General features: G+C 40.2%; 1 protein-coding gene across 6 annotated transcripts in view; it reads left to right on the top strand.

Moving 5' to 3' along the window:
- The window catches only part of TMTC2 (transmembrane O-mannosyltransferase targeting cadherins 2), a 379,315-nt gene that overhangs the window by 248,681 nt on the left and 103,090 nt on the right, over positions 1-27,544 (top strand). For all 6 annotated transcript variants that reach the window (XM_039519666.1, XM_039519664.1, XM_039519661.1 and 3 more), the window contains 3 exons: positions 18,043-18,128; positions 19,261-19,445; positions 21,595-21,673. In XM_039519666.1, coding sequence (XP_039375600.1) covers positions 18,043-18,128; positions 19,261-19,445; positions 21,595-21,673 — 350 coding nt within the window. The remainder of the gene's footprint in view (positions 1-18,042; positions 18,129-19,260; positions 19,446-21,594; positions 21,674-27,544) is intronic.

The raw sequence follows: 27,544 nt of genomic DNA, 5'->3' as shown, positions 1-27,544 counted from the left end.
TAAAATTGGCAGTGCCTCCACCTGGCTGGCCCCTGTACACTCTCCATAGTGTGCCTTGGGAACCTCCAGGAATAAACCCCTTCAAATAGTAATAATAATGTGTGGCATGGGTCTAACTCAAATACCAATTATAAATAATATACATCCAATATACTTACATTAGAGCTAACATTCCTTTACTTAACAATTTAAGAGACAGGGTATAACAGACTAAGATTAAATGTCACTACTAATTTAAATCCACAGGGCAGCTGAATAAAACCAATTAACAAATATAGTATATAGTAATGGTACACTGCTACCATTCACCCCACCCTGCAGTGAACACTCCTCTGGATTTCAGAGTCCTAGACGCTTGCGTGGGCGCACTTCAAGATTTGAAGCTGGAGACAGCACTCTGTTGGGTCCCGTGTATCAGTCCAGCCAAGGCAACAAGCTGCACAACCCCTCTGAAATTGGAGCTGGCCCCACCAAATGTCAGCTGCTCTGGGTCCTGGGTGGATGGAAAGATCACTCTGTCTCTCCTCAGACTCAGACTCTCTGCTGTGCCCCTTCCCTTGCAAGTACTTTCCCAAACCAGAGTGGGGGGTTACTCTCAGTTCCCTCATTGCGGGCCCACTTCAGTCAGCTCTAGGCACAGCAACAGTCTCCACCCTGGCTCCAGTGAAGCCACCAACAGCCTCTGAGGCTCCCTGTTCAATCAAAGCCCCTGCAGGTTCGCAGCAGCAGCAGCAGCTTCTGGCTTCCTAGCAGCAGATCCTGGCTTCCTAGCAGCAGCTCCTGGTACGGGCAGAGCTCCACAGCAGCAATCTCAGTCCTTTTCCCAAAAATGGAGTCCACAGCCTGCTCTCCCTGCACGAGGAAGTCTCTCCCCCTTTCCCCAAGGCATCATGGGAATTGTAGTCTCGAAGGCTAGATTTCAGTACAGGCTTTTCCCTTGGAACACTCCCAAAAAAGTTCAAAGGCCCCTCTAGTAAAGGGTTCCTACACAGCCATAGTGAAGCAAATGTTGTTAGGGAGGGTTTTTATAAGAAAAATATATGTGAAAAATTCATAGGGTCAAATCCTGACCCCACTGAAGTAAATGGGCGTGTTGCCAGAGACTTCAATGGGACCAGGATTTCATCCATAAGTATTTTGGCATTAATAGAGAATATATTACAATATAATACTTAATGAGGAGTGTTACCTTTCTAAAACACAAACCAAATACTCATCCTGAGAGAACCTCATATTTAACTTTTTCAATAAATCTTAGAGCTAAATTCTCTACTGACTTGCATGCTGTATTCAGCCACATTGATTTCAGCTGGGTTACTTGGGGTATAAATCAGCACAGAATTTAGCCCTTTTTTTATAAACCAAGAATTTGTGATTTATTTTAACATTGGAATTACCAAGATAGTACTACGGGAAAAAATACTATTGTTTCTTCTCCCAATCTGGATAATATTCAGTAGAGCTAAGAGAATAAACTAATTCTTTCTGGCTTTCCAGTCTTAGTTTTATTAATACAGTTTAAACCTCATATTTTTTTTCTGTTTGACTTTGCTACTCATTACTGCCCAAAGCAGAATTGTGTTACAGTCTACAAGACAGTTTTGTCTATGTAATTTCATTTGTGTCAGGGTTGAGTCATGGTTAGGGTACTCTGTAGGCATTTGTACTAGTAATTAGATATCCACTTAAATATTTCAGCAGGTTTTCAATATATTCAGAAACTCTGACATCTAAAACCTCTGTAAAGTAGAAGTAGGTAATGAGTATTTAAATGCTGAGCCTTTTCAGTGAAGCTTATGCCAATTAAACAGAAACATTACGTAAAGTACCATAGGTGAAATCCTGGCCCCATTAGATTCAGTGATAAAACTCCCATTGACTTCAGTGGAGACATGTCTTAAAAGATCAAGGAGAACAATTTATTATATATACAATAGTCCATTTTGTGTATTTTTTAGGTATCATTCTAAAAACTGAATTCCATATTTTTTTTTATTTCTGCTAATATTTGCTATTGTTATTCCTCTCTACCCCAACATCTTTTGGTTTTCAAATTTCAAAATTTTCTTTTGGGAAATAAGACTGCTATACCTGAGTAGTAAGTGAAATTTTAGTTTCTAAACTAGATAAACAAGCATATCAAACAGGTTATTGAGAGAAAGCAGAACCCTGATAAGGAATGGAAGATGGGATGGATCAGCAAGGAAAGCTACCTCTTGGAGGTCAGAAACTGTAGGGGAAAAGTGAGAACTTCCAAGCAGAGTTGGACCTTGCAAAGGAAATTAAAACCAATAGTAAAAGGTTCTTTAGCCATATAAATAAATAGAAAAGTAAAGAAGAAGTGGGGCAGGTAAAGTCTGAGGATGAAGTAGAGATTGAAGATAATCTAGGCATGCTCCAACAACCAAACAGACGTTTTATCTTTTAATAAGGGTAATGAGAAGCTTGGAGGGCAGTGGCAGGATGGCTAATGGGAACAAGGATCTGGAAGTAGAAAGGCAGCCAAACTCAAACAGCTCAATGGAACAAAAATACAATGGGGGGCCTGGATAATCTCCATTCAAGAATATTAAAGGAAACAGCACATTAAATTGCAAGCCCAATAGTAAGGATTTTTAATTAATCTAAAAACTTGGAGTTTGTATCCTATGACTGGAGAATTGCAACAAAGGTACCAGTATTTAAGAAGGGCGGGGGAAGAAATCAGGAAACTACAAGCCTGTTAGTTTGACCTCTGTTGTATGCAGGTCTTAGAACAAATTTTGAAAAAGAGAGTGGTTAAGGATGTAGAAGTAAATGGTAATTGGAATAAAATACAACATGGTTTTCCAAAAGATAGATCATGTCAGACCAAATTGATCTCTTTCTTGAAGAAGATAACTGATTTTCTAGACAAAGGAAATGCAGTAGAGCTAATCTATGTGGATTTCAGAAAAGCATTTGGTACAGCTCCACATGAAAAGTTGTTGGTTAAATTGGAGAAGATGGGGATTAGTACGAGAATCAGAAGATGAGTAAGGAACTGGTTAAAGGGGAGACTGCAGTGGGTCATACTGAAAGGTGAACTGTCAGATTGGAGGGGGGTTACTAGTGGAGTTCCTCAGGGATCAGTCTTGGGACCAATCTAATTTAATGTTCTCATTAGTGACCTTGGCACAAAAAGTGAGAGTGTGCTTATAAAATTTGTGGATGACACAAAGTTGGGAGGTATTGCCAATGCAGAGGAGGACCAGAACATCATACAAGAAGATGTGGATGAGCTTGAAAACTGGAGTAATAGAAAAGGGTTAAAATTTATTAGTGAATTTGGGAACTAACAAGAATTTTTGCTATAATCTGGGGATGTATCAGTTGGAGACAACAGAGGAGGAGAAAGACCTGGATGTATTGTCGATCACAAGATAGCTATGAGCCGCCACTGTGATACAGCCATGAAAAAGGCTAATGCAATTCTAGGATGCATTAGGCAAGTTATTTCCAGGAGAGATAGTGAAGTGTTATTACCATTCTACAAGGCATTAGTGAGACTCCATTCAGAATACTGTGTGCATTCTGGTCTCACACATTTAAGAAAGATGAATTCAAACTGGAAGAGGTGCAGAGAAGGGCTACTAGGATGATCAGAGGAATGGAGAAACCTGCCTTATGAGAAATGATGTAAGGGCATATTTAGTCTATCAAAATGAAGGCTATGGGGAGATACAGTTGCTCTCTATAAATTAATTAGAGGGATAAACATTAGGGAAGGAGAGGATTTAAGGACCAATGTTGGTACAAGAACAAATGGCTATAAACTGACCGTCAACCAGTTTAGGCTTGAAATTAGATGAAGGTTTCTAACCATTAGAGGATTGAAGTTCTGGAACAGCCTTCCAAGGGGAATAGTAGGGGCAAAAAACCTAATTGGTTTTAAGATTGAGATTGATAAATTTATGAAGGTAATAGTATTAGCAAATATCTCCAATGACCAGAGATGGGACACTAGATGGGAAGGGCTCTGAGTTTCTACAGTGAATTCTTTCCCCGGTGTCTGGCTACTTGATCTTGCTGACATGCTCAGAATCTAACAGATCGCCATATTTGGGATTAGGAAAGAATTTTCCCCCAGGTCAGATTGATAGAGACCTTGGAATTTTTTTGCCTGCCTCTGTAGCATGGTGCACGGGTCACTTGCTGGTTTAATTTGAAGTCTTTAAATCATGATTTGAGGACGTCAGTAACTCAGCCAAAGACTGTGGGCCTACTACAGGAGTGAGTGGGTGAGGTTCTGTGGCCTGCGATGGGCAGGAGGTCAGACTAGATGATCACAATGGTTCCTTCTGGCCCATCTAAAGTGTGTCAGTCTGGGTGTTAGTTTAGTGAAATATTCTAGGATTATCCACTTGCTGTATTTTTTAAAAAAGACTGTCTTAAAATACTGCTGTGGGAGCCCTCTATGCTGAACTTTAACAATTGAAAAGCACTGAAAGCTACCTAACCTACTAATCAATGCTGAACTGTGTTTGAACCTGTACTGTATAGAGTTGGCACGCTCACTGCGTATCCTCATGGAAACTAGATTCAGGGCTGTTTTTTCCTCTTGATAACACAAGTTCTCATGAGTCAGGATGTGGGATAATAAGTTTAAATGTAGAAAAGGCTGTCACACTGACAGGTTCCTCTTTTAAAAAAAAAAATCAGATTTTTTTCAACACTGAGTGCAAACCTGTTAATAACCTATTTGGAATGGAACAGTGCTTTGCCTGCCAGCTCTTCCTGTGTAGAAAACCACAATTTAAATGTGTCTCTTAAAGTAATCACAGAAGTTGTCTATATAAAGTCTCATTGCATTAAGACATTAGCTCTCACTTATATGGAAGAACAACACTGCATTGCTGCAATATATAATTCTGTTCCAGTGGCCTTTCATGAAACCTATATGTTTTTCTCTACTGTATGGGACAGTAATTTTCACAAGTAACACTGAGATCCAGAACATATTTAACGACTTAACCATTCAGCTCCACCTTTCAGTCTTTGAAATTAAAGCTTCTGTTTAACAGTACCCGCCGTGGAGCTTTAGCCACAGTCTATTTAAACTTAATTTGCCAAATGCCTCCCTCAGTGTGGGTCCTATCCAGCTCACAAGTTATGTGGCCTGCTGGGGCACATAAACTGCTCACATATTAGCTCTCTTTATTCAGGGGAAGGTCAGCCCAATGCACAAAAACCAAAAATCAATAGAACCATCCACAGCACCAGGAGGCGGGCAAGGCCAGCCCAGGGGGGGGCGGCACCCGCCTGGGGGGGCCCAGGGGGGGGGGGGCTGGGGGCGGTGGACCTGCTGTGCTGTCATGCCTGCGGGGGGCGGCCGGCCCGGGGCGGGACCCGACCGCAGGCGGGACTGCGGACGCGCTGGCTGCGCGAACCTCGGCCTGAACCTCCCGCAGGCATGACTGCGCGGCAGCAGCCCGGCGCCGCCCACAACCGCTCCCGCAGAGGAGCGAGCTCCAGCCAGCTGAGCGCGGAGACACTCTCCCTCTCCCATGCCCGCAGCAGGTCCGCTGCTCCCGCGGCTCGGGGGCGCCTCCCGGGCATGATTGCTTCGGGCGGCCAAATTTGTAGAGCCGCCCCTGCCAGGAGGAGTAAAAAAGGGCAAAAAGACTAAAAAGCTTCGGCTTCAGCAGGGTGGGGGCCCACTCCTTAGTTTCCGCCCTGGGCCCCAGCAAGTCTAATGCCAGCCCTGGCTGCCCCCTTTTGTCCACATCTGCACTCCCCAAGTGAACATCAGACAAGTAGCATTTGCCCTACATGGCTGAAGTCACAATGTGGAGGGGAGAAAGGGGGCTTTACTCAATGTATGCCAGAGTGGGATCTGTGAAAATCTAACTCTCTGAGTAGTCCAATTTCAAATCAATGGGACTACATATAAACAATGGAAATACAATGGAACGAGCGTAAAGGTGGCAGAATCAGGCTGCACCAAATAAGTGTCTTATGTTAACAAGCAAACAGGCTCCAAATAAGTGTCTTAGAATAGCAATCAGTATACAAGAGAGATCAAGCTCATTTGGTAATGTATCAAGATACCGTTAGACTGAAAAGTGTAATGAGTATTTGACAAACATATGGATTTAGCTCACAGATGATCTGCCTTTATTTTGTACTTGATCAGATTCTGCCCCCTAAGCTCACAATGAGGAGTAGCTTGCTCCTTGAATAGTCCCACTGACTTTAATGGAATTACTCAGGGATAAACTACTATGCAACTTCAGTAAAGGTGGCAGAATGTTGACACGCTGTTTTGCATTTTAAATTATTTTCTAATGCTGAAGAAAGAGTGATGTTCCATTCAATGTTAACAACTTCAGGTTAAAACAAAAACAAAAATTTAAAGCAAACAATACAATGCAAAACAAACAAAGGCTTCTAACGTTATGAATTTTATACTGCTAGATCAAGCAAAGTAGGGGAAGTTTTCTGTTAAGGTTGACAGCTTAAAGATCCATGTACAATATCATTTTGTATGTATGTGTGTGGAAATAGTATGCTACACATGTGTACTTTGGTAAGCAGTCTAATACTGTGAACATGTTAACTAAGCTCTCCAGCATAGCTGTATTTAGTGTTGACGGTGCATCTCCATGCATGAATTATCACTTGAAGAGCAAGTACAGAATAAAGGAAAATTTAACTCCTAAATAACTATTCCAACGGCGAAGTGACAAAGTTTATTCCGACAGTTCTAGTCAGGTAGCCTCTCATTCTGGACAATTGATTAAAGATTCCCGCAAATATAAGCCTTGCTTAAAAAAAAGTTGCATTGTCCATTCAATTTAGACAATTAACTGAAGAAATCAAAAGTGAATCTGAAATGGATGCATTGTCACAATACATTCAAATAACTTTCATTTCCTTTTTTATTATTATTTGTTTGGTTGGTTTTACTGAACAGTGGTACGAAGTTAGTAAAAGGGCCAGAAGTCATTTGTGTGTCTGTCTTACTGCATTCACTTGGAATGCTTGAACTTGTTCTACTTCATCCAGAAGATTTCAAGTACTTTCATTTCTATGCTCTCAAAGGCAGGTTTGCATTATGAAGAATGAAGTCTTTCTTTCCCTAGGGAAGTAAAAAGAATGGATGCAAATCTAATGCCTGCAAATTGTGCTGTTCTAGCACTGGCTCACAATCTGCTTTGTACTGCAGCTGCTATCTCCCCGTGCACCCTCTCCCACAAGGTTCTGACTGGTATACAAAGGCTTGATCCACTTGTATCCTGGCCATCCGAGAAACTGCCTTTCTTTCTGTCATCTGTCCCAGCTGCTGCGGGCATATTAGCTAGTGGTAGCGATGAATGAGCTGATGTGCAGTGTATTCTGGATATGGCCTTTAATTCAAGAATTTTCTTCCTCCCACTAAAAATTTACTGATTTAGAGCAAAGGTACCTCTCCCTCTCTTTCCTCATGCATTTGCTATAGAGGGTGCAAAGGAGGTGGTTTTGTGGGAGTACATTTAAGAAGGGAAATTAGTTGTTTGTAGGGAGAATGATCTCCCTCCACCACCACCTTCCATTTCTAAAATAAAAGGTTGGGAGTGGGAATGATGAGTGGAACTATCTCTGTATTTGTTAAACCTCACACATGAGCCCTGTACTCTTCAGAGGGCATATTTTAAAATATCTGCAATGAAATAAAGCATAATAAGTATCCAATCATGACATCAAGCTGACCCCCCACCTCACCCCCCGCCAAGTCAAATTGGAATGGACAAAATCTCCTATATTTAATGGGGTTCCCCTCTGAAAATTGCGAAACAACCTCCTCCACACAATAAAACAGTGTTTAAATAATTCATAAAAATTAAATAGTCAACCTAACGTAAATCCTTTAGAGGCTTGCTAATTCCCAGTTGTACAGTGTATAGGAACTGGCTATTTTCAAAGGAGTTTGAATAGCCACTGTAAAAGGACTAATGGACTCAACTTCTACTCCACTATTGCTGGTTTCTGACATCTTCTCAGGCTAGGAACCAGGAGAGGGGAGGTGGGGTGCATCGTGTGCTGAGGTCATGGACAGGAAAGAAATGGCTCGGTACCAATCTTCCACATGAGGCAAGTATACTTATTCTTTTGGTTTTAAAAACACTATGAGCCTCAAAGAGGGTGTGATATTCAATTGGTGCGGAGCTGAAGGATTCTAGCCTCAACCTCATGGATCTCAGTTTTTCCACATGATGACTCTGCCCAGGCTCTGTACAGTGGTCTAGGTCCCCATCTTACCTGGAAGCTTAGTCATACTCTGCTGTTGCTTCCCAGAATCATACTTCACCACAAACATGGATAATTTCTTAGGAAGGAAAAACTAATAATTCTCAAGTTTGTTGTAGTTCTGTTCCCAGCTCTGCCACTCATGTGCTTCCTTAGAAGTCCCTTCATAACTATCTATCTCACAGGCATGAATGTTAGGCGGTTTAATTAATCATGGTTTTAAACTGCTTTGAGATACTGTAAAGCAGGGATCGGCAACCTTTGGTATGCGACTCACCAGGGTAAGCACCCTGGCGGGCCGGGCCGGTTTGTTTTCCTGCTGTGTCTGCAGGTTCGGCTGATTGCGTCTCCCACTCACTGCTCCAGGCCACTGGGGGCTGCAGGAGCCAGCACGGGCCGAGGGATGTGCTGGCCACTGCTTCCTGCCTCCTCCATGGGCCTGGAGCTGCGAACCGTGGCCAGTGGGAGCTGCGATCGGCCAAACCTGCAGACGCAGCAGGTAAACAAACTGGCCCAGCACCCTGGCGGACTGTGTGCCAAAGGTTGCCGATCCCTGCTCTAAAGGAAAACGTTAAAGTCTATTGGAACCTTAATCACTGTGTAACAAAAACTTCAATTTAAATTTATTGACCAACTTGAAGAGAGAGGATTTCACAATTATGAATTCTAATCCATAGTCACCTGAGTCTTGAAATGATAAGAAGGAACTAGAAGATTAGCTCAGCGGATCCAGATTCACTTAAGTTTTTGCCTTATTTCTAGTCTGAATTTGTTCAGCTCCAGCTTCCAGCCATTGGTTCTTGTTATGATAGCTCCTGTGTGTAAGACAGTTATCATTTGTAATTGATATGCTCTTTAACAGGAAGCTGGATGTAAAGCTTTTTACACAGGAGAAATGTGTCCTGAATAGTTAGTTTGGGGGAGAGCACTTCATATTTTGAATTTGTTGGAACCCTAAAGCTTCCCCAAAAAGTTAGAAATCTTTTCTTTAGGTTGGCTTAGTCCAAAATGCATTTGATTATGTGGGGCTAGTGAATTATAGTGATTATGTGCAGTGATGTCACTGGAGTATGGCCCTTAGATAAGGTACTGTTAAGGCCCTACTTAGTTTGCAAAATTGCAGAAATTTGAATACCACAATATTTGGCTTTTACTGCAATTTTGTCAGCCGCACGAGGCTGACAACAAGAGCCCCAGCCATCAACCTCCAGGGTCTCTCACTGTCAGCCCTGTGAATTAATAACTGTAATATAGTTGCAGCAAAATGTTTGGTTATCAAAAAAATTAGCAGGCATAACATAATACTTGAGTGTTTATATTGTTCCGTCAATTTTTTCTTAGGGTATGTCTACACTAGAAAGGTAAATTGACCTATATTAGGTAAACAGCCACCACAATAATTACTGCTGTAGTGCATGTCCACATTATCCTTCTTGGGTCGGTGGTGCTCATCCTCACCAGGAGTGCTTCCACCAACTTAAGGGGGGCATCGTGGGGAGCTGAGAGCCCGGTCTACCCCACAAGCTCGCAGGCTCCCAGTGGGCTGCCTCCCACCCTCCGCTCCCCATTCCCCACTGGGGAGCAGGTGGAAAGCCGCACAGGGCTTCTCCCCTACCTGTTCCTCACCAGGAGTGTGGGGGGAAGCCACCCAGGGCTTCTCGCCTCCCCGTTCTCCACTGGGAGTGGGGGGGAGCCACCCGGACTTCTCAGTCGTCCCCTCTCTGCTTCCCACCGGGAGCTGGGCAGATTTGTCAATTTCACAGCTGGGAATGGGCTCCAGCCTCCTGGGCTTCTCAGTCCTGCTCAAAGCTGGGAGTGGGGTCCAGCCATCCAGTTCTGCAGGGGAGTGGGGAGCAGCTGGGCTCTCTAGCTGTCTGGCTTTCTTGTCAGTTTCATGGCTCCTGCCAACAGCCAATATAAGTAACGCTGTCTACACAGACTCTGTGTCACCCTAACGGCACCGACAGAAGCCCTACACCTCTCATGGAGGTGGGGCTATTATGTCGGTGTTGTAGGGCACTTACATCGGTGGGAGTGTAGTGTAGACACTGACATAATTAGATCAATGTAGGTTGCTTTACGTCGACCTAACTATGTAATGCTGACCAGCCCTTCAACAAATCGGTCTTCTCTGGCTTTTCCAAATTACCACAGTTATTAAAGGTCCATTATTCATTTTCCATGTCTTGTCTGCAACTCAGCTGCAGTTATTTTACAATCATCCTGCAATTCAAGTAGGGCCTTAAGTAGTGTCAGTTTATACTTCCTTAGAAGTATACGAAATATATCTCTGCTATTATTGGGAGCAGCTACATGGAAGAAGATACTCAGTGGAGGTCATTCCAGCCCAGTGGTGAATTAAGCTCCACAGCCCCTTTTGTTCTCCATGCCCTCCCACCACAGAGTGGAGAGCCATGGGCCCATCTACCTCCTAAAGGGAGCTTTTCGTGGACCTGAGGTTGAGATGCAGAGTGGTGGGTAACATCTGCACAGCTGTCCAGAATCCTGCCCCCAATCCTTTTGCAGTAAAACTGCACTGGTTCCATTGCCAAGGGAGCAGCCATATAGTAGCAGATGCAGATACAGGATTTGTCCCTTAATATAACAGCTGTCCATTCATTCACATAGCTATGTTATGGAATACTGGAGCTGCACATATTCTGAATAACAGCTGCATCTCCCACATCTAGTAGAGATGTTTTATGCTCAAAACGTAGTATGTTGCACAACTTTGCTCAAATAATGTTAGGAGGTGGAGAGATGATGAGGCAGTGATTAGGATCCTGATCTAGGAGACCCTGGTTCACTTCCCTGATCTATCACAGGCTTCCTGTGTGACCTTTGGTAAAGTCACTTAGTTCCCTACTGCTAAAATATGAATAACAACACTTCCCTGCTTCATAGGGGTATTGTGAGGATAAATCCATTAATGTCTATGAAGCACTCAGATACGATCGTGATGAGCACCCTATAAATTCCACAAGGAAATGGACCATACTGCCTTCAGAATAGGGCTTAATAATGTGCAGTGAATAAGGCCTGGCCCACATATTGAACAATGAGGATAAAACAAAATATTCAATATTGCTCATTCAGCAAGCGCTATCCATCTTGTGACCTAAATGAGGCAGGGGCGCTGTGGAAAAAATTGTATGTGATCATGTCACTGAACTGTATCATATAGCATAATCACAAGGGGGTCAAATTAAGATTCTCATTCAAGTAATTGTCCATATGCACAGTCCAGCTGTTGGTGTGCATGTGCCCCAGGTGTTCAGGACCAGAGACTTCTTGGCCAGCAATATTCATCAGGCATGCCTGCACCCAGATGCTCCACTGAGGGCATATAAGGGCAGGGAATGCCTACCTCCATCAGTTCCTCTCAACCATCTCCTGGCATTGTGACAGATCATTGGTGGTCCAGTATGCACATCAGCCTTTAGAACTCAAGGATGTCAGGAGAGTCTGCAAGGCTTTTATCAGCATCATCAAGGGTCAACACAAGTAAATAATGCTGGAAAATACAACCACCATGTTCTACATCAGTGGTTCCCAAACTTGTTCCATCGCTTGTCCTGGGAAAGCCCCTGGTGGGCCGGGCTGGTTTGTTTACCTGCCGCGTCCGCAGGCTCAGCCAATTGCAGCTCCCACTGGCTGCAGTTCTCTACTCCAGGCCAATGGGAGCTGCTGAAAGCAGCGCGGGCCGAGGGACATACTGGCCTCCCATTGGCCTGGAGCAGCGAACCGTGGACACTGGGAGCCGTGATTGGCCGAAACTGTGGACTCAGCAGGTAAACAAACCGGCATGGCCCACCAGGGGCTTTCCCTGCGCAAGCGGCGGAACAAGTTTGGGAACCACTGTTCTACACCAATCAAAGAGGAGCAAGGTCCTCTTGCTGTATCAAGAAGCAGTCAGATTGTGAAACTGATCACTGTGACATCAAACTTCCCTCTCAGCTGTCAACATACCTAGCCTGCAGACCTCCCTAGCAGACAGTCTGAACAGACATATCTCATTGACTCACAAAAGGGAGATCAAGGACCATATTCTTCATCACTTTCAATGAATGGGGCCACCCCCTTATAGAATTGTTTGCGACTTATTTTGCCTCAGGAGAAGTTTGAGGTCAGATGCCCTATCTGATGCTTTTCTTGTCCCATGGATGAGGGACCTTTTATATACTTTCCCTCACATCCCTCTAATTTCCAAAGTACTTTGCAAGGTCAGACAAGACTCCACCAAACATATTGATAGCCCCAGCCTAGCCAAGGGAGGTTTTGTTTCCAGTTGTCCTAAGGCTGTCCGAGGCCCAACCCTGATACTGGACTTGCTGTCATAGTTCAAAGGGAAGGTGCTGGACCCAGACCTCAAGTCTCTCCACCTCACAGCCTGACTGCTGGAGGTGGAGCCTGGATTTCTAGCCTAGAAGTTTCTCCAGTCAGGGATATTTTGGTCAAAGCAGGAAAGACTCCACCAGACACCCCTCGTGAAATGAATGAGATTCTCCCACAGATCTTGGTTGAGGTCACTCCTCCCTCATGAAGCACCTATACCAGTAACGTAGGAGAGCCTACTAGAGCTGAAATGATCTAATCTCTCTGAGTTCTCTGAGAGTTCACCTGGTGGCAATTTCATCACGTCATCTGCCTGTTGATGGCCAATCTGTCTTCTCTTACAGACCCGAGATTCATAAAGGTTTCACAAGAGACTTTCCACCTTTTAAGGGGACCCATTTCACCTTAGGGCTTTAATCTAGTATGTCCCATGCTTATGGGGCTTCTATTCAAACCTAGGGCATTATGACCCCTTTTAAATCACTCCATAAAAATCTTCATAGCAGACCCTTCCAACACACATGATTGTCTTTCCTGTCTTCCTCAGGACTCATCCAAAGTACTTACCTAATGTGGTCATGGAATTCCACCTAAATCAGCAAATCCACCCATCTGTGTTCTTTCCTCATGTGTGTAAGTCAGAAGTGGCCCTCCACCCTCCAGTGTTTTATCTACAAAGAAGAAAAAAACATTCTGATCTTCTCCAAGGCTCTTTGTAGCTGTAGCTGATGGACTGAAAGGCAAGATCATGTCTTCACAAATTCAAGGATCTTCTCAAAATGGATTTCAGAATGTGTGAAATCTTGTTATGACATAGGAAAAAGACACCCACCTGCAGGGTTGAAAGCTCATTTCACTAGAGCCCAGAGAGCCTCATTAGCTTCCCTGAACAATGTCAATCCTAGACGTATGTAAAGGCAGCGACCTTGTGGTCTGTTCATACATTTACCAAGCATTGTGCTCTTACAGAAGCCTCCAGCTTAGATGCTGGTTTTATTAATGCTGTTCTCCAGTCCCTTCTTTCATAGACATCCAGTAGTGGAATGTGCATATAGACAGCCACTTGAAGGAGAATGAAAAGTTACTTACCTTGGAGGTATGTTGTCCCGATGTACATTTCACAACCCCCTCCTCTATCCTCTTGACCTTGGTGTCCTCTCATTTATATTTTGCGGTTGAGAGGAAACTAATGGCAATAGGCGCACCCTGCTCTTAGATGCTCTTGCCAGACAGCACAAAGAGTATCAGCTAGCTGTATGGATAAAGCTGGCCAAAAAGTCTACAGACATGAGTGCTAGGAATGTGTATATGGACAACACATCTCAGACTCCAGTTTCTGAATGCTTTGGAGTGCTCGACTTTGCAACCTGCACGTTCTTTTCACATGGCTTTTTGTTTGTAATAATACAGAGGTTGGATGAGGGTGAGCATTTGTAATGTGTGTGTATATGCCTGTTTATTTTGTTCGTGCATGCGGTTAGAGCTGACTTTTCTATTGGAGACGGAAATAATCCTATCTCTTAAGCTCTACCAGTGCCATTTCAGGAAGATAGTGATAACTGTGCCATCCTGCAAGTCAAGTGTTTAAATTACTGTTTCCAATTTCATGCAAGCATCATTCTCTTAACTTTTTATCTATTTAATTAAATATTTTATCCTCATTTTTGGCAGTGATCCAGGCTGGTTATCTTTCAAAAACAGACCAAAAAAAAGTGAGACTTAATTTTATTCAACTAAAAAATTTACTTTTGGAATTTTTCTTTAAATCCTTTCTTGATTTTGTTTAAGCTGAATTTAGAATTAGATGCACATAAATCTACTCAGTCTCATGCTGTCAGAAGCCACAAAGAAAGTAATAAGGTGCCAGAGGTCAATCAGAGCCAATTTCACATAGGAAAAGAGGTAGTTTCATGGCTGATCAAGGTTCTCTAGGTCATATACATCAGTTTTTCATTTTACTGAGACTCATACCAAACCAGAAATAAAAGTCTAATTATTTATTGGAAGTCAATATTCAATCTTACACCCACACAGCTTGTTGTATCTATATTAACTTTAAATAGCAAGTGCAACAGCTGCAAAAAGGTGTTTGTGTACTGAATGAGAAAGAGAAAAAAAACCTGAAACCATATAGCATAAAATAATTAATCCGAAGTGCTAGTACTAAAGGATGCAGTGAAAACAGGGAATTACTTCAGTAATAATGACAAATAAGTGTGTTTTTAATCCAAATGGTATAAACATCATACCAAAGTAATTCATTATATTCAAACTGAACAACAATTAATCCGTAATTGTCTCAGTATGCAAAAACAATTCATCCAGAATTCATAACAGAGCTTCCTCAAGCATAGAGGTTTATAAATCCAGGGATTTAAAAATATAGCAAAAGCAAATGCAAAAAGCATGATGACTTAAGAATTCATAAGAGATCATGCAATACTTGTGCTTGGTGTTGATTGTATATATTAATAATTATTTCATTGAACTAAAAATCTCATAATAATAAGTCTTTAAGGACAAGTGCTATATAACCAAAGCTTAACAGGGAACAAAACTAAAATTCTAGAAGATTTATTATCCATTTGTTATATTATCACTGCGGAATCTACCTGGAAGTCGGGGGGCATGCTGCTAAACTTAAAAAGTGACCTTGTATTTAAAAATAAATAAAAACTTAGAAATCAAAAATATTTTAGAATTCAAGTCATATTCATTGCCCTCCCCCCCGATGGAACAGAAGTAACCTTTGTAATATCCTTTTTTTGCAACCACTGTGTGTCTTTAAACAAACACTAGACGTGAATGTTGCGCTGTCATTGATTCAAACTACAGTATGTGGGAACTACAAATAAGCAGCCTTGATACTGTGAGTGATTTGAGCCACTTAATACTAGATTAGCCTGAAAACATTAGGGCAAAAGTGAGGCTGCCTGGTGCTGATCAAGAGACAGTAAAGATAAAATGCAAACACAGGGTATATCTTTCTCAGCGAAAATTATGCCCCCTTGTCTAGGATTTAGAATTTAATATTTTCTATCTTAACTTTCATTTAATAAGGAATGCATATATGCAGTAGACTTTTATGTTCTTTCTGCCAGGGTGCTTTTTCTTTAGTGAGTGTGAGTGTGTCTTCCGGCTGCCGTGAAAAGGGTTTTGTTGTTGCTTTATTGTTTGTCTGTTTTTTGTTTAAAAGAAAGCCCCGGTGCCTTTCTTTACTCTGGAAAGAGGAAACAGCAAAAGTCTTTTTAAAAATTAATCATAATTCCGCTTGAAAAGAGACATATTTTCATGAGAACTGTTAATCTCTTAATACAAGAGGAGGTTGTGTTTATGCCTGTTTGTGTGTAATGTATCAGATAGTCAGTATTACCAAGAATAAGTTTCTGTGCTCACAGATGACAGGGAAGTGCAGGTTCTTTCCTGTTTATGCCCTTATTGTCCCTAGGTAAATAGCATCTGAGAACTTTATAGTCCTGAATCTGCAAAGCACATAAGCGAGCACGTAAACTTTTAATCACAGGACCATTCACTAAAATGTATTTGTGTAATATGGCACATTTTAAAACAATATTAGTTTGAATTTTCTAGGAATTTTGTTTTTGTTTTCTTGTGAATTAAATTTCTGCTATGATATTAAATGTAGTATTTTGGGATGTTCATTTATAAGTCACTCAGGTAAGGTGTACATTATAAGTTAGCTGTGCATTTATCTGTTTTCATAAACACTTATAGTTTTAAAGAAACTTCCTGTAATGCATAGCCAGTAACCCATTGTCAGGCAATCAAAACCAAGAAAAAATAGTTGACCTTAATAAGAAGAGCTTGTCAAAAAATGAAACATTTTGAAAAGATTGGTTTTTTTATCTTTTATTATAATGTGCCTTTTAATCAACTTTTAATCAATATTTTGTAAAAAACAAACTTAGATCCAGTTATAAAGCACAATGGAAAAACACCAATAATACAAAATAAATATCCAGTATTTTTATTGTTAAAATCCAAATTCAAAATTTCATCATAAATCTAATAGAAAATTTTGAATAGCAATGTTAATGAGGATTATGTCCATGATGTCATGCCAAGTTTCAAATTACAGACTTCAGCTACTTTTGCTGCAAGCCTCTATTCAATTATAGTGATATCTTGAAAATAAAATAAATAAAAAAATAGGAAAAAGGTATTTCCCCCCTTATCTGCTGGCTTAACTCAAAAGAGTCTGAATGAATTTTGCTCAGACTGTCGGAGAAAAATCCTCTTTGTATAGAGATCAAACATGACTCATCCTAATGTGTTCATTTGAAAAGTTATGAGAATGTGAAAATGAAGGGAAACAGGAGAAGTGTTCTAAAATGGACAGACTGTTTTGCAGTCTTAACTGTAACAACCACTTCATTAGTGGTTGAATAATGGTTAAATAAGTGGTTGAGTTGTACGAGCAGGGAACATGTCTTAGCAGAACAAGGTCACAATCTTTTTTGTGCTACGCTAATATCAGTAATTAATCATAAGATTATTTTTTAAAAAAGAATCTTAGTTTTAAAGATATACATCCATTCATTTTAAACATCCTTTTAGATCTGCAGGAATACTGAAAATCTTTGGGGGACCATCCATTTGAATATAAAGCTATGAATTCATGTCAACAATATACATGGCACTTTTTCTTAATTTTCCACAAACATTGTGTGTGTGTGTGTGTGTGTGTGTGTGTGTTTCATTCAAAAGAATGTTTTCTGAAAGCAAAACTTCAGTTAATATGCATGTGTGTGTTCCCTTGGAAGTTAGTCCTGAAGGATTCACACATCAGTCTCTTTAATATACTTTCTACTGTTACTAAAGTTTGCCATCCAATCACAGAGTAGAAACAGCATCATGTGAGCTAGGTGACCAGTCACACACAATCATGAATATTCTAACCAAATAGCTCAGACAAACTCATAGGCCGAAATATATATTTTTATAAAGTGGTTGATGATAAATTTTGAATAACAAACACATTTGTAACATTTAGCTGCTTTCCAGTCATGAAAAGAAAAAATGAAAGATTTAGTGCAAATAGCTCACCAAGCTCTATCTGCATTAAAAAAAATTTAGCCCTAAAAAATCTTCATGCTCTTGAATGTATAAATGAATCACCATTTTCCTAGGAAGCTGCTGCTGCTGCATTTTAGTAACCATGTAGCCAAAGGTATATGAATGCACCTGACACCTATGAATTAATCCTATTTTTTTCAACCATAATAATTTTCTCTCTGAAATGTTAGTAGTTGCGAGTAAGCATTTTCTTTATTTATTGCTTCTCTGAAATACAAATCAGTATATTTTCCTTTTGTTACCTTTGTTTTGATTTTAATATTTTTGTTTCCTCTGGGGTGATAGAACACTGCTCTGCTTTTAAGGTAGTCCTTTACATTTCTATATCTATCAGTAAATTTCTTTTTTCCCCCCCTGATACAGAGGATTACTGCTGCAGGAAAACAGCAGGTTTTCAGAAGCACTACATTACTATAAACTGGCAATTGGTAGCAGACCCACATTAGCTTGTAAGTAATTCAGTAGGTTTTTTATTTACATTTCTTTTCTTCCCTCATCTCTGAACTATTATAAAGCTAGAATGAGAAGGATAACATGCACTATATTTAGGCTTGGCAGATTTTTTTTATATATATAATTTCAATGGATAATATCAGTGTTTTATTTTTCAGCGTTTCTTCAATTTTTTATCTGTTTTAAATGTTCACAGTTGTTGGAAATAATGGGGGGCTAAGACAGCAATTATTTAATGACAGTAGATGTTGACATTCAAAATGTTAAAGCTTTATAACCATTACAACAAATTTTCAACATCACACGTATCACCATGTAGAAAGTAAATAGCCTTTTTTATCAACAAAAATCTAATTGTTCCAAGCCTAGATATATTATAAAGTAATATTCCGCCAACTACATTTAGTGTGAGAACTCATGCATATATGGACAGTTGTATTTAAGGAAATTTGTTCTCAATATTAAAATGAGAAGGAGAAATTATTTTACTCTTCAGTGACCTGCAAAACAATCACCTCGTTGTTCAACATCTGCTCCCTGATAGACAATGGGCTACAGAACTGAAAACAATGGCACAATCCTGTACCATTCACAAGAATGGGCTAGTGAGCCATGGACACTGGCTCAAATTTATGACCTTGATGATTGTTTTCTGACAGCCAGTCTCTGACTTTTAAGGAATGTGATGAGTCAATAATACAAGGTTTTTGGAATTCCTTTTTTTGCCTTTTCCTTAATTGGGACAATCTTCCACTAGTAAGATTTGTTGTTATTGCCAGTGATTGTACCATACCAGTAGACTCTAATTGCAGGTTGTTGAGTCATTTTGGTATCCCCGTGATTTAATATATTAATTTATTTATGTTTTGGAGGCAAGGTGGCTCATATTTTCTTTTACTTAAAAAAAAAAGTCTGCCCAATATTATGTTTCTAAGAAAGCAAAAGCCAACTTTCAGGGGAAGTTCTATGGCCTGTGTTGTGCAGGAAGTCAGACTAAATGATCACAGTGGTCCCTTCTGATTTTATAATCTCTGAACATGAATATATTGTTGGTTTAAAACGATAACAAGTATGATGACATAGTGGAACCCCACTAAAACATGTAACATTTGTTTACTCCCTGAACAGCTGCCTATTTAAATACTGGTATTATCCTGATGAATCAAGGAAAGACTGAGGAAGCCAGGAGGACGTTTCTGAAGTGTTCAGAGATTCCTGATGAAAATTTGAAAGATCCTCATGCTCACAAGAGCTCTGTTACCAGTTGCCTTTATAACTTAGGAAAACTCTTTCATGAACAAGGACATTATGAGGTGAGAATGAAATTTTCCCTTCCCATGCAAACATCAACACTTACCCCTCCCAACCGTACAAAAAAGTCCTTATAATAAATAACACCCATCACTTATATATAGTAGCACCTTTCATCAACCATGTCAAAGTGCTTCACAAATATTAATTGATTAAGCTGTACAAATCCCTGTCGGTGTGGGAAAGTATTATTTCTCCACAATTTACAAAGAAAGAGGCAGAGCTGCAGAAATGTTAAATGGCTTATGCAGTGATGCATAGCAAGATAGTGTTAGAAACAGAATGAGAACTTGTCAAATCTTGGACTTTTTGCTTTCTGAAGTTTGGTCTCTTTCATGAGATTGTTGTCATAAATGGCTGACGTATATCTGTAAGTCACTGGGGAGTGTTTATTACAGGCAGGCCTCTGTGCCTGAATAGCAGAAGAATCTGTTACATGCCCAAATAGGGAGTTCATGGCTCTTTAGCTCAATCTGGGTGCCTCATGCTTTTAGCTCTGGAGGTCCCCAGTAGTTCAGTAGTTTCCTCGTGTGGGTATAAGGAAACAGATCAGCAGAGCCAGACGTGTACCCAGAAACCTCCTACTGCAAGACAAACCCAAGAAAGAAACCAACAGGACTCCACTGCCCATCACATACAGTCCCCAGCTCAAACCCCTCCAACGCATCATCAGGGATCTACAACCCATCCTGGACAATGATCCCACGCTTTCACAGGCCTTGGGTGGCAGGCCAGTCCTCGCCCACAGACAACCTGCCAACCTGAAGCATATTCTCACCAGCAACTGCACACCGCACCATAGTAACTCTAGCTCAGGAACCAATCCATGCAACAAACCTCGATGCCAACTCTGCCCACATATCTACACCAGCAACACCATCACAGGACCTAACCAGATCAGTCACACCATCACCGGTTCATTCACCTGCAGGTCCACCAATGTAATATATGCCATCATATGCCAGCAATGCCCCTCTGCTAAGTACATCGGCCAAACTGGACAGTCTCTAAGGAAAAGGATAAATGGACACAAATCAGACATTAGGAATGGCAATATACAAAAACCTGTAAGAGAACACTTCAACCTCCCTGGCTACACAATAGCAGATCTTAAGGTGGCCATCCTGCCTCAAAAAAAATTTAGGACCAGACTTCAAAGAGAAACTGCTGAGCTTCAGTTCATCTGCAAATTTGACACCATCAGCTCAGGATTAAACAAAGACTGTGAATGGCTTGCCAATTACAGAACCAGTTTCTCCTCCCTTGGTTTTCACACCTCAGCTGCTAGAACAGGGCCTCATCCTCCCTGATTGATCTAACCTCGTTATCTCTAGCTTGCTTCTTGCTTGCTTATATATACCTGCCCCTGGAAATTTCCACTACTTGCATCTGAAGAAGTGGGTATTCACCCACGAAAGCTCATGCTGCAAAACATCTGTTAGTCTATAAGGTGCCACAGGATTCTTTGCTGCTTCTACAGAACCAGACTAACACGGCTACCCCTCTGATGTTTTGCAAAGTACTCTTACTACTCAATAAGTGTAAAGTTTTGATTGTGAGCAGTGAATGAGGCAGAGGTCACACTGAACAGTGAGAATGAAAATAACTATTGGGCTTCGTTCACTTTACATCTCCAGCCTGTCTGCTGAATGAAACATTAATATGCAATCATGAAATTCAAGTATATAACATCATGCATATGCACAAGAGCACACAGGAACCTTAATTTTGGCATTTCCCGACTCCTGAGTGCTCCTCCTTTCATTCTTCATCCACGTTCTTTCCCATGGAGCAAAGATTCGATAATAGGATCTGGATTCTTTTGTTAGGTGATACTAGGCAATGATACTTTATTATTAGGGTGCTTATTGTAACAATCTGATATCAATCTGGGCACTCTGTCAGTCCACGGAATTTTGAATCTTTATCTAGACACACACACACTAATGGAAATCATTCAGTCTAGTGTTAAGGAACTTCACATCACTTGTTGATCCTTTTATAAATGAGGAATCTGATCTTCCTAGTGTATTAGTAATGAAGATATTTATTTCTTTTCTTCATTCTGGGAGGGTAGCTAGTACCTAATTCACATGTGAAAAAGTGCTATTGAAAATGGTGCTTTAGTAATGTTTTTCTTTCCTGTTTCAGGATGCCCTTATGGTTTACAAGGAAGCAATACAGAAAATGCCAAGGCAGTTTGCACCACAAAGCTTATACAACATGATGGGTAAGAGCAATTTTAATATTACAGAGTGACACTCAAGGGGGCAGGGTGAAACTAGAGTACTTAGTCATGCAACTGGAGCTCAAGTGATTCAGTTAATTAATAAAACCAAATTAATTTCCTCCAATAGATCTTAACCATAAGTAGGTTCCAACTTCAGAGTTCAAGTAACAGCAGTAGATTTTCTTGACAAACCGCAGTAGATGGTTATACAAGTATATTCTGGGTCTCTTTCTTAGTGTTCCCACAGCTCTTAAATATACATCATACTGATTGCAGTGGTGCCCACCTATAGAATCTCCTACCTAATAGCTAAGAAGCTTTATGTGTACTATTTAGTGTGACTCGTGGAATTTTTCATTCACTAAGTCACCTCCCTTCCCCCATTCAATTACCATTGCAGCCAATGGGAGTGTTTTCATTTACCTCAACACAAAATGGATTAAGTAGTGAATCACTAAGATTATTACATGAGGAATATTTAGATTTTATTATTAAATAACATGTCTCAGTGGGCTCACAATCCAATTTGGATGCTTTATATCAAGGGTGAATGTAAAAACGGCCGTACTGGGTCAGACCAAAGGTCCATCTAGCCCCGTATCCTGTCTACCGACAGTGGCCAATGGCAGGTGCCCCAGAGGGAGTGAACCTAACAGGCAATGATGAAGTGATCTCTCTCCTGTCATCCATCTCCACCCTCTGACAAACGGAGTCTAGGGACACCATTCCTTACCCATCCTGGCTAATAGCCATTAATGGACTTAACCTCCATGAATTTATCCAGTTCTCTTTTAAACGCTGTTATAGTCCTAGCCTTCACAACCTCCTCAGGTAAGGAGTTCCACAAGTTGACTGTGCGCTGTGTGAAGAAGAACTTCCTTTTATTTGTTTTAAACCTGCTGGCAAACAAAGGGTGGAGAAAAGATTGAGTAAGGTGAAGTCTACAATAAGAGAATCCAATAGTCCCTCTGGGTCCAGCTGACCTGCCCTTTCAAAATGTTGAAGGCAGCCTCAGTGCATTAAATTGTGAGTTTTGGTTTCTTTTGTTAAAATGCTAAATTATTTTTTCTCTTGTTTTTCAAAATATAAATATAAAGGGATAGAAATTTGAGTTGGATAAATCACTTGACTTAAAACCTGATATAACCAGGTGGCAGGTCGTAAGATCCTGCATAGAGATACAAAAGTCTTTAAGTAGGACCCTGCACAGAAATGCACCTGTTTCTGCTGACTCACCTTAATGTCTGAATTATGGTGGGGTTCAGGGTCCTGTGAGATCCAATTTAAGATAAGAAAGGGTTTGAGTGTGTTTCTGAAGTAAAGAGAACTAGGGTAATTGTCAGAGAAAAAGCTCTAGGAACAACGAAGATCAAGAGAAAGGTCAGCAGGGGTTGGGATTATTTTTCTTTAAAATAACAATAAAGGAAAGCCCCAGGAAAGAGAATAAGTTTGAACTATATCCCCTGTGAATGTGTGTGGGTGTACTGAATCCAGTGGGGCTTAGTTTTCACCGATACTTATTTTACCAGAAAATGTAGATTCAGGCTGAACAAAACATTTAGCAAATTCATCAGATTGTTTTGGTAAAAGAAAAACTAACTAACTAAATCCAAAATAATATAAACATTTGTTTTGACCTTTTCAAAATGTTTATTTTTTCTATTTGAAGCAACTTTGTTTTGAATTTACTTCAGTTTTATTTAAAAAATGATAAAAGCTTGAAAATGAAACATTTTGACCTGAAACGACCATTGAATTTTATTTTTCTTATTTTTTTTTATTTTTTTTTTTTTACTTTTTGATTTCCAAAAAATGTTTAACATTTTCATTTTGGGTCAACTCTGTGTTTGTTTTCTGTATGACCAGTGAACCAAAAAAATCAGCTATTTGCACAGCTCTACTGGCGAATCATTGGAGGTACCTTAGAGATGAATATGGTCCAGTAGAATCAGATAAGTTTTCATTTGGACAGGATATGAAGAGTAATACCTTTCGATGTATACTGTGCAGTGTATGTTCCTGTCAATGAACATGACTCCCACTTACACTAAAGGGGGTTTAACACATTAATTGAATCAAGATTCTGATCCTCACTCCCCAAGTTACTTGTTTTGTGTGTGTAGTTCTTCTACCTTTAACAAGATATGTTAAGTATTTGATGATGAAACAATTATTCTAAAACTGCAGTTTGATCTGATGCTTTTTAAAAGTCTATGTCTTAAAACAGTTAAGGATGTAAATTCAGAATTAAATATTTGTATTGCCATGGTGATAGCATTACTTGTTTTTGATTCTTTGTAAACCACACTCACTTTGGCAATGCATATTTATTCACTGTTGTCACTTTTCTGGAATACTGAATCTCACAAGATCAAATCAATGGCTAAAAGTCTTGCTTTTGTACTAATTTTTTGTTGATAAATGGTCTAGGTTGTATTACCAATTCATCAGTTTCATTTGTCAGCCTGCACTGATTATCCTATGAAGCTGATCAACAGCCATAGTTTTGTTTTGTGAGTTAGACATCTGCTTATTATTATTGCCCTATAGAGACCTTTGGCAGATTGTAGTATTTAGATAGAGCCTAGCAAGTTTGACTTCCCTTTTGTGTGCAAAAGTATAATTTCAAAATCTTGAAAAAAATATGATTTCCAGTAGCAAAAGTTGCAAAATTATAGTCAAAATTATTTCTGGTAAAACAGATTATGTAATATAAAATGGGTGAGTTGCCCTTTCCTCCTTTTTCTTTGAATGGAGTGATCCTATGAAATCATTGCTCCTCATAAGGATCTAATCTGCTGTTTTTAAATAGAAATTAATCCCAAGATTTGGGTAAAAAAGTACTCATTCAAGAATCTATACCTACCCACTTTCTGTATGTAAGGGTTGTGATGCCTTTCCCAACTTGTTTTATATGCACAGTCCTCGGCCACATGTACAAACTCACACTCTTCCTGGGATTTGGATTAATTAGCAAACAAAACAAAAAAATGAGACAAAGACCAGCTCAGTCCTGTTCCTAAGATTATTTCATTCATTGCTTTGTCCATGCTCTAGATCCTCTCTCCTTTAAATCATAGAATATCAGGGTTGGAAGGGACCTCAGGAGTTCATCTAGTCCAACCCCCTGCTCACAGGAGGACTAATCCCCAGACAACTTTTGCCCCAGATCCCTAAATGGCCCTCTTCAGAATTGAATTTATAACCCTGAGTTTAGCACGCCAATGCTCAAACCACTGAGCTACCCCCAAGTCAGACCAGCTCCCTTAATAAAAAGTCACCGGCTTCAGAGTCAACAGAGCTTACTTAACACTTTTTCAGAAGGATCAATGCCTGCTAACAAGATTGCAAACAGTACCAGGCTGTTACAGGGCTAAATAGCAAATATAACTTTCCCTACATTTAGCATTTCTGGATAGATTGCAATGCTAGAGCCAACAGACTAAATACATCCAGCCTACCATTGAATGTACCTTGCAGATCCTATTTATGAATTGGGCACTGAGATGTTTGTCTGTTTTTGTATGTAAAGTTAAATGAATCAAGATGTTAGCTATATAGCTATTGTTTGGATGTATTATTTTAGGTAAATCTGCCTGCCTACTTCTTGCAAGGCTTTGTCTGTTAATAAACTTTTTCATTAGGTACACAGTGGGCGACTGTTGGGAGTGAGGTCTGCTAGAACTCACCTGCTTGTAACTGCAGGAATTTGACAATCTGAGCTATGCTCACCCAGTTTATGGTGGATATCTGCTCAGTGCTACAGAGGAAGAGGGGAGATCCCCGGAATGCCCTCAGTATGTGCAGGAGGAGTCCGTACCTATCTGTGTGTGACCAAGAATCTCCATAGCTGAATGTATAATCTAAGAATACAGAGGATGTGAGGCCAATCCCTCCAATTGACTTTGTGATTAAATTTAAGCCTCAACCACTTGCTGTCTTTGGTACACAGCATTAAATGCAAGTGTCTGACTTGAGAAAATGTTTCATCTGATTTAATAGCCATTTCCATCTATCATTCCAGGGATTTAATGGGGCTTTTCTAGAGATTCCCCCCATACAATATATACTCAAAGGAGTATAAACAGGAGGTAGGATTTGAACTCCTGATCACCAAGTGAATTAGCTCACCAGCAGCATTAAACCTTTGCACCACCTGTTTTCCATGTTTTGTGTTTCAGTACTTTTCCTGTGCTTGCTCCCATTGGCTTTTTTTACTCTGGCAAGCCAATAACTCATTCCTTCTATGGGCCACTTTGACTTCTTGCTTTTTAAAAATTAGGAACTAGTTTGCCTCGTAAATTAAAAGGGAATCTTTGACCCAGAGGATCAAGTTATCCATTTGGCTTTGTGTTTTGCTCATGGTATGAAAGGCAGGGCCTGGAGACCCACGTCAGATGTTCAAAGTTCATGTGTATGAAAAGCCGCAGTGTAGATTTTGGTACTCTATCACTGTGATTTATTTTGCCAGGTGTGCAGCAACCAAGCTAAGGAAACCATATGTTTTGTTGGCTGTGTACCAAGAAAAAAATTATTAATTTTTCTTTTCTTAAAAAGAAAAACACAAAACAAACATAAAATTAAAGCCTTTAAACTGGAATTAAAATAATTATTCAATATTCTGTGTGGGGTTGGCTTGGTATAAATTTTCTCTATGGCATTCATCTTTGATATAAATTTAAAAGAATGTACTAAGGTTACAGAGATTAATTTGCTTGGCATTACAACACGCACTACAAAGGCCAGAGTCCAGCTTAGCTGCATTAAATAGGTAATATATTTTGTTTAAAGTTTCAATTAAGACCTGGGGTCAAAAGATATAATGGTCCCTTTGGGATCTTGAACACTTTAATGCCAATATTGGGATTGCTTAAGGATCAGGCTTGGGTCTAGATGTCTTTTGCTTTCCTGGAAATATGATAGTATACAGTTGATTGTATTACACTGCTTTTAAAACCACACAGGCCACCTGCTACAGTAATTCATACTTCTGCCAGTTTAGTGGTGTGAAAGAGAGTGAAATGAAGTGTTGGAGCTTTATGTTAATATTGAGAGATAAAGAGAAATATATGGATAATGTTGTTCAACTTATTGAATGGCAATTGCATTTCATCCATCTCTGCCTATTTTTCAAGTGCATTTCTGTTAAGCTTGATAACCATTTTTGATAGAGAGCTTCCTTTGTAACTTGCATCCAATACTATGTGCACTGAATAGTATGTGTACACAGTGCAGGTTATGAGGGAAAGTGGGGAGCAGAAAAAGAGGGACATTGATGGAACTTGGGACTTTTTCGTTGACTTATAGACTGGCTGGAAAGGACTATCATGATCATCTAGTCCAGGGATAGGCAACCTATGGCACGGGTGCCGAAGGCGGCATGCAAGCTGATTTTTAGTGGCACTCACACTGGCCACCGGTCCTGGGGGCTCTGCATTTTAATTTAATTTTAAATGAAGCTTCTTAAACATTTTAAAACCCTTATTTACTTTACATACAGCAATAATTTAGTTATATATTATAGACTTACAGAAAGAGACCTCCTAAAAACGTTAAAATGTATTACTGGCACACAAAACCTTAAATTAGAGTGAATAAATGAAGACTCGGCACACCACTTCTGAAAGATTGCCGACCCCTGATCTAGTCTGACCTCCTGCTCATCACAGGCCACAGAACCTCACCCACCCACTCCTGTAATAGATCCATAACCTTTGGCTGAGTTACTGATGTCCTCAAATCATTATTTAAAGACTTCAAGTTACAGAGAATCCACCATTTAACACTAGTTTAAACCTGCAAGTGACTCAGCCTATGCTGCAGAGTAAGGCAAAACCCTGCAGGATCTCTGCCAGTCTGATCCAGGGGAAA

The sequence above is a fragment of the Mauremys reevesii genome, linkage group 1 (genome assembly GCF_016161935.1).
Source record: "Mauremys reevesii isolate NIE-2019 linkage group 1, ASM1616193v1, whole genome shotgun sequence".
Lineage (NCBI taxonomy): Eukaryota > Metazoa > Chordata > Testudines > Geoemydidae > Mauremys > Mauremys reevesii.
The sequence above is the reverse complement of the archived record's forward strand: the minus strand, read 5'-3'. Positions and strand labels throughout refer to the sequence as shown.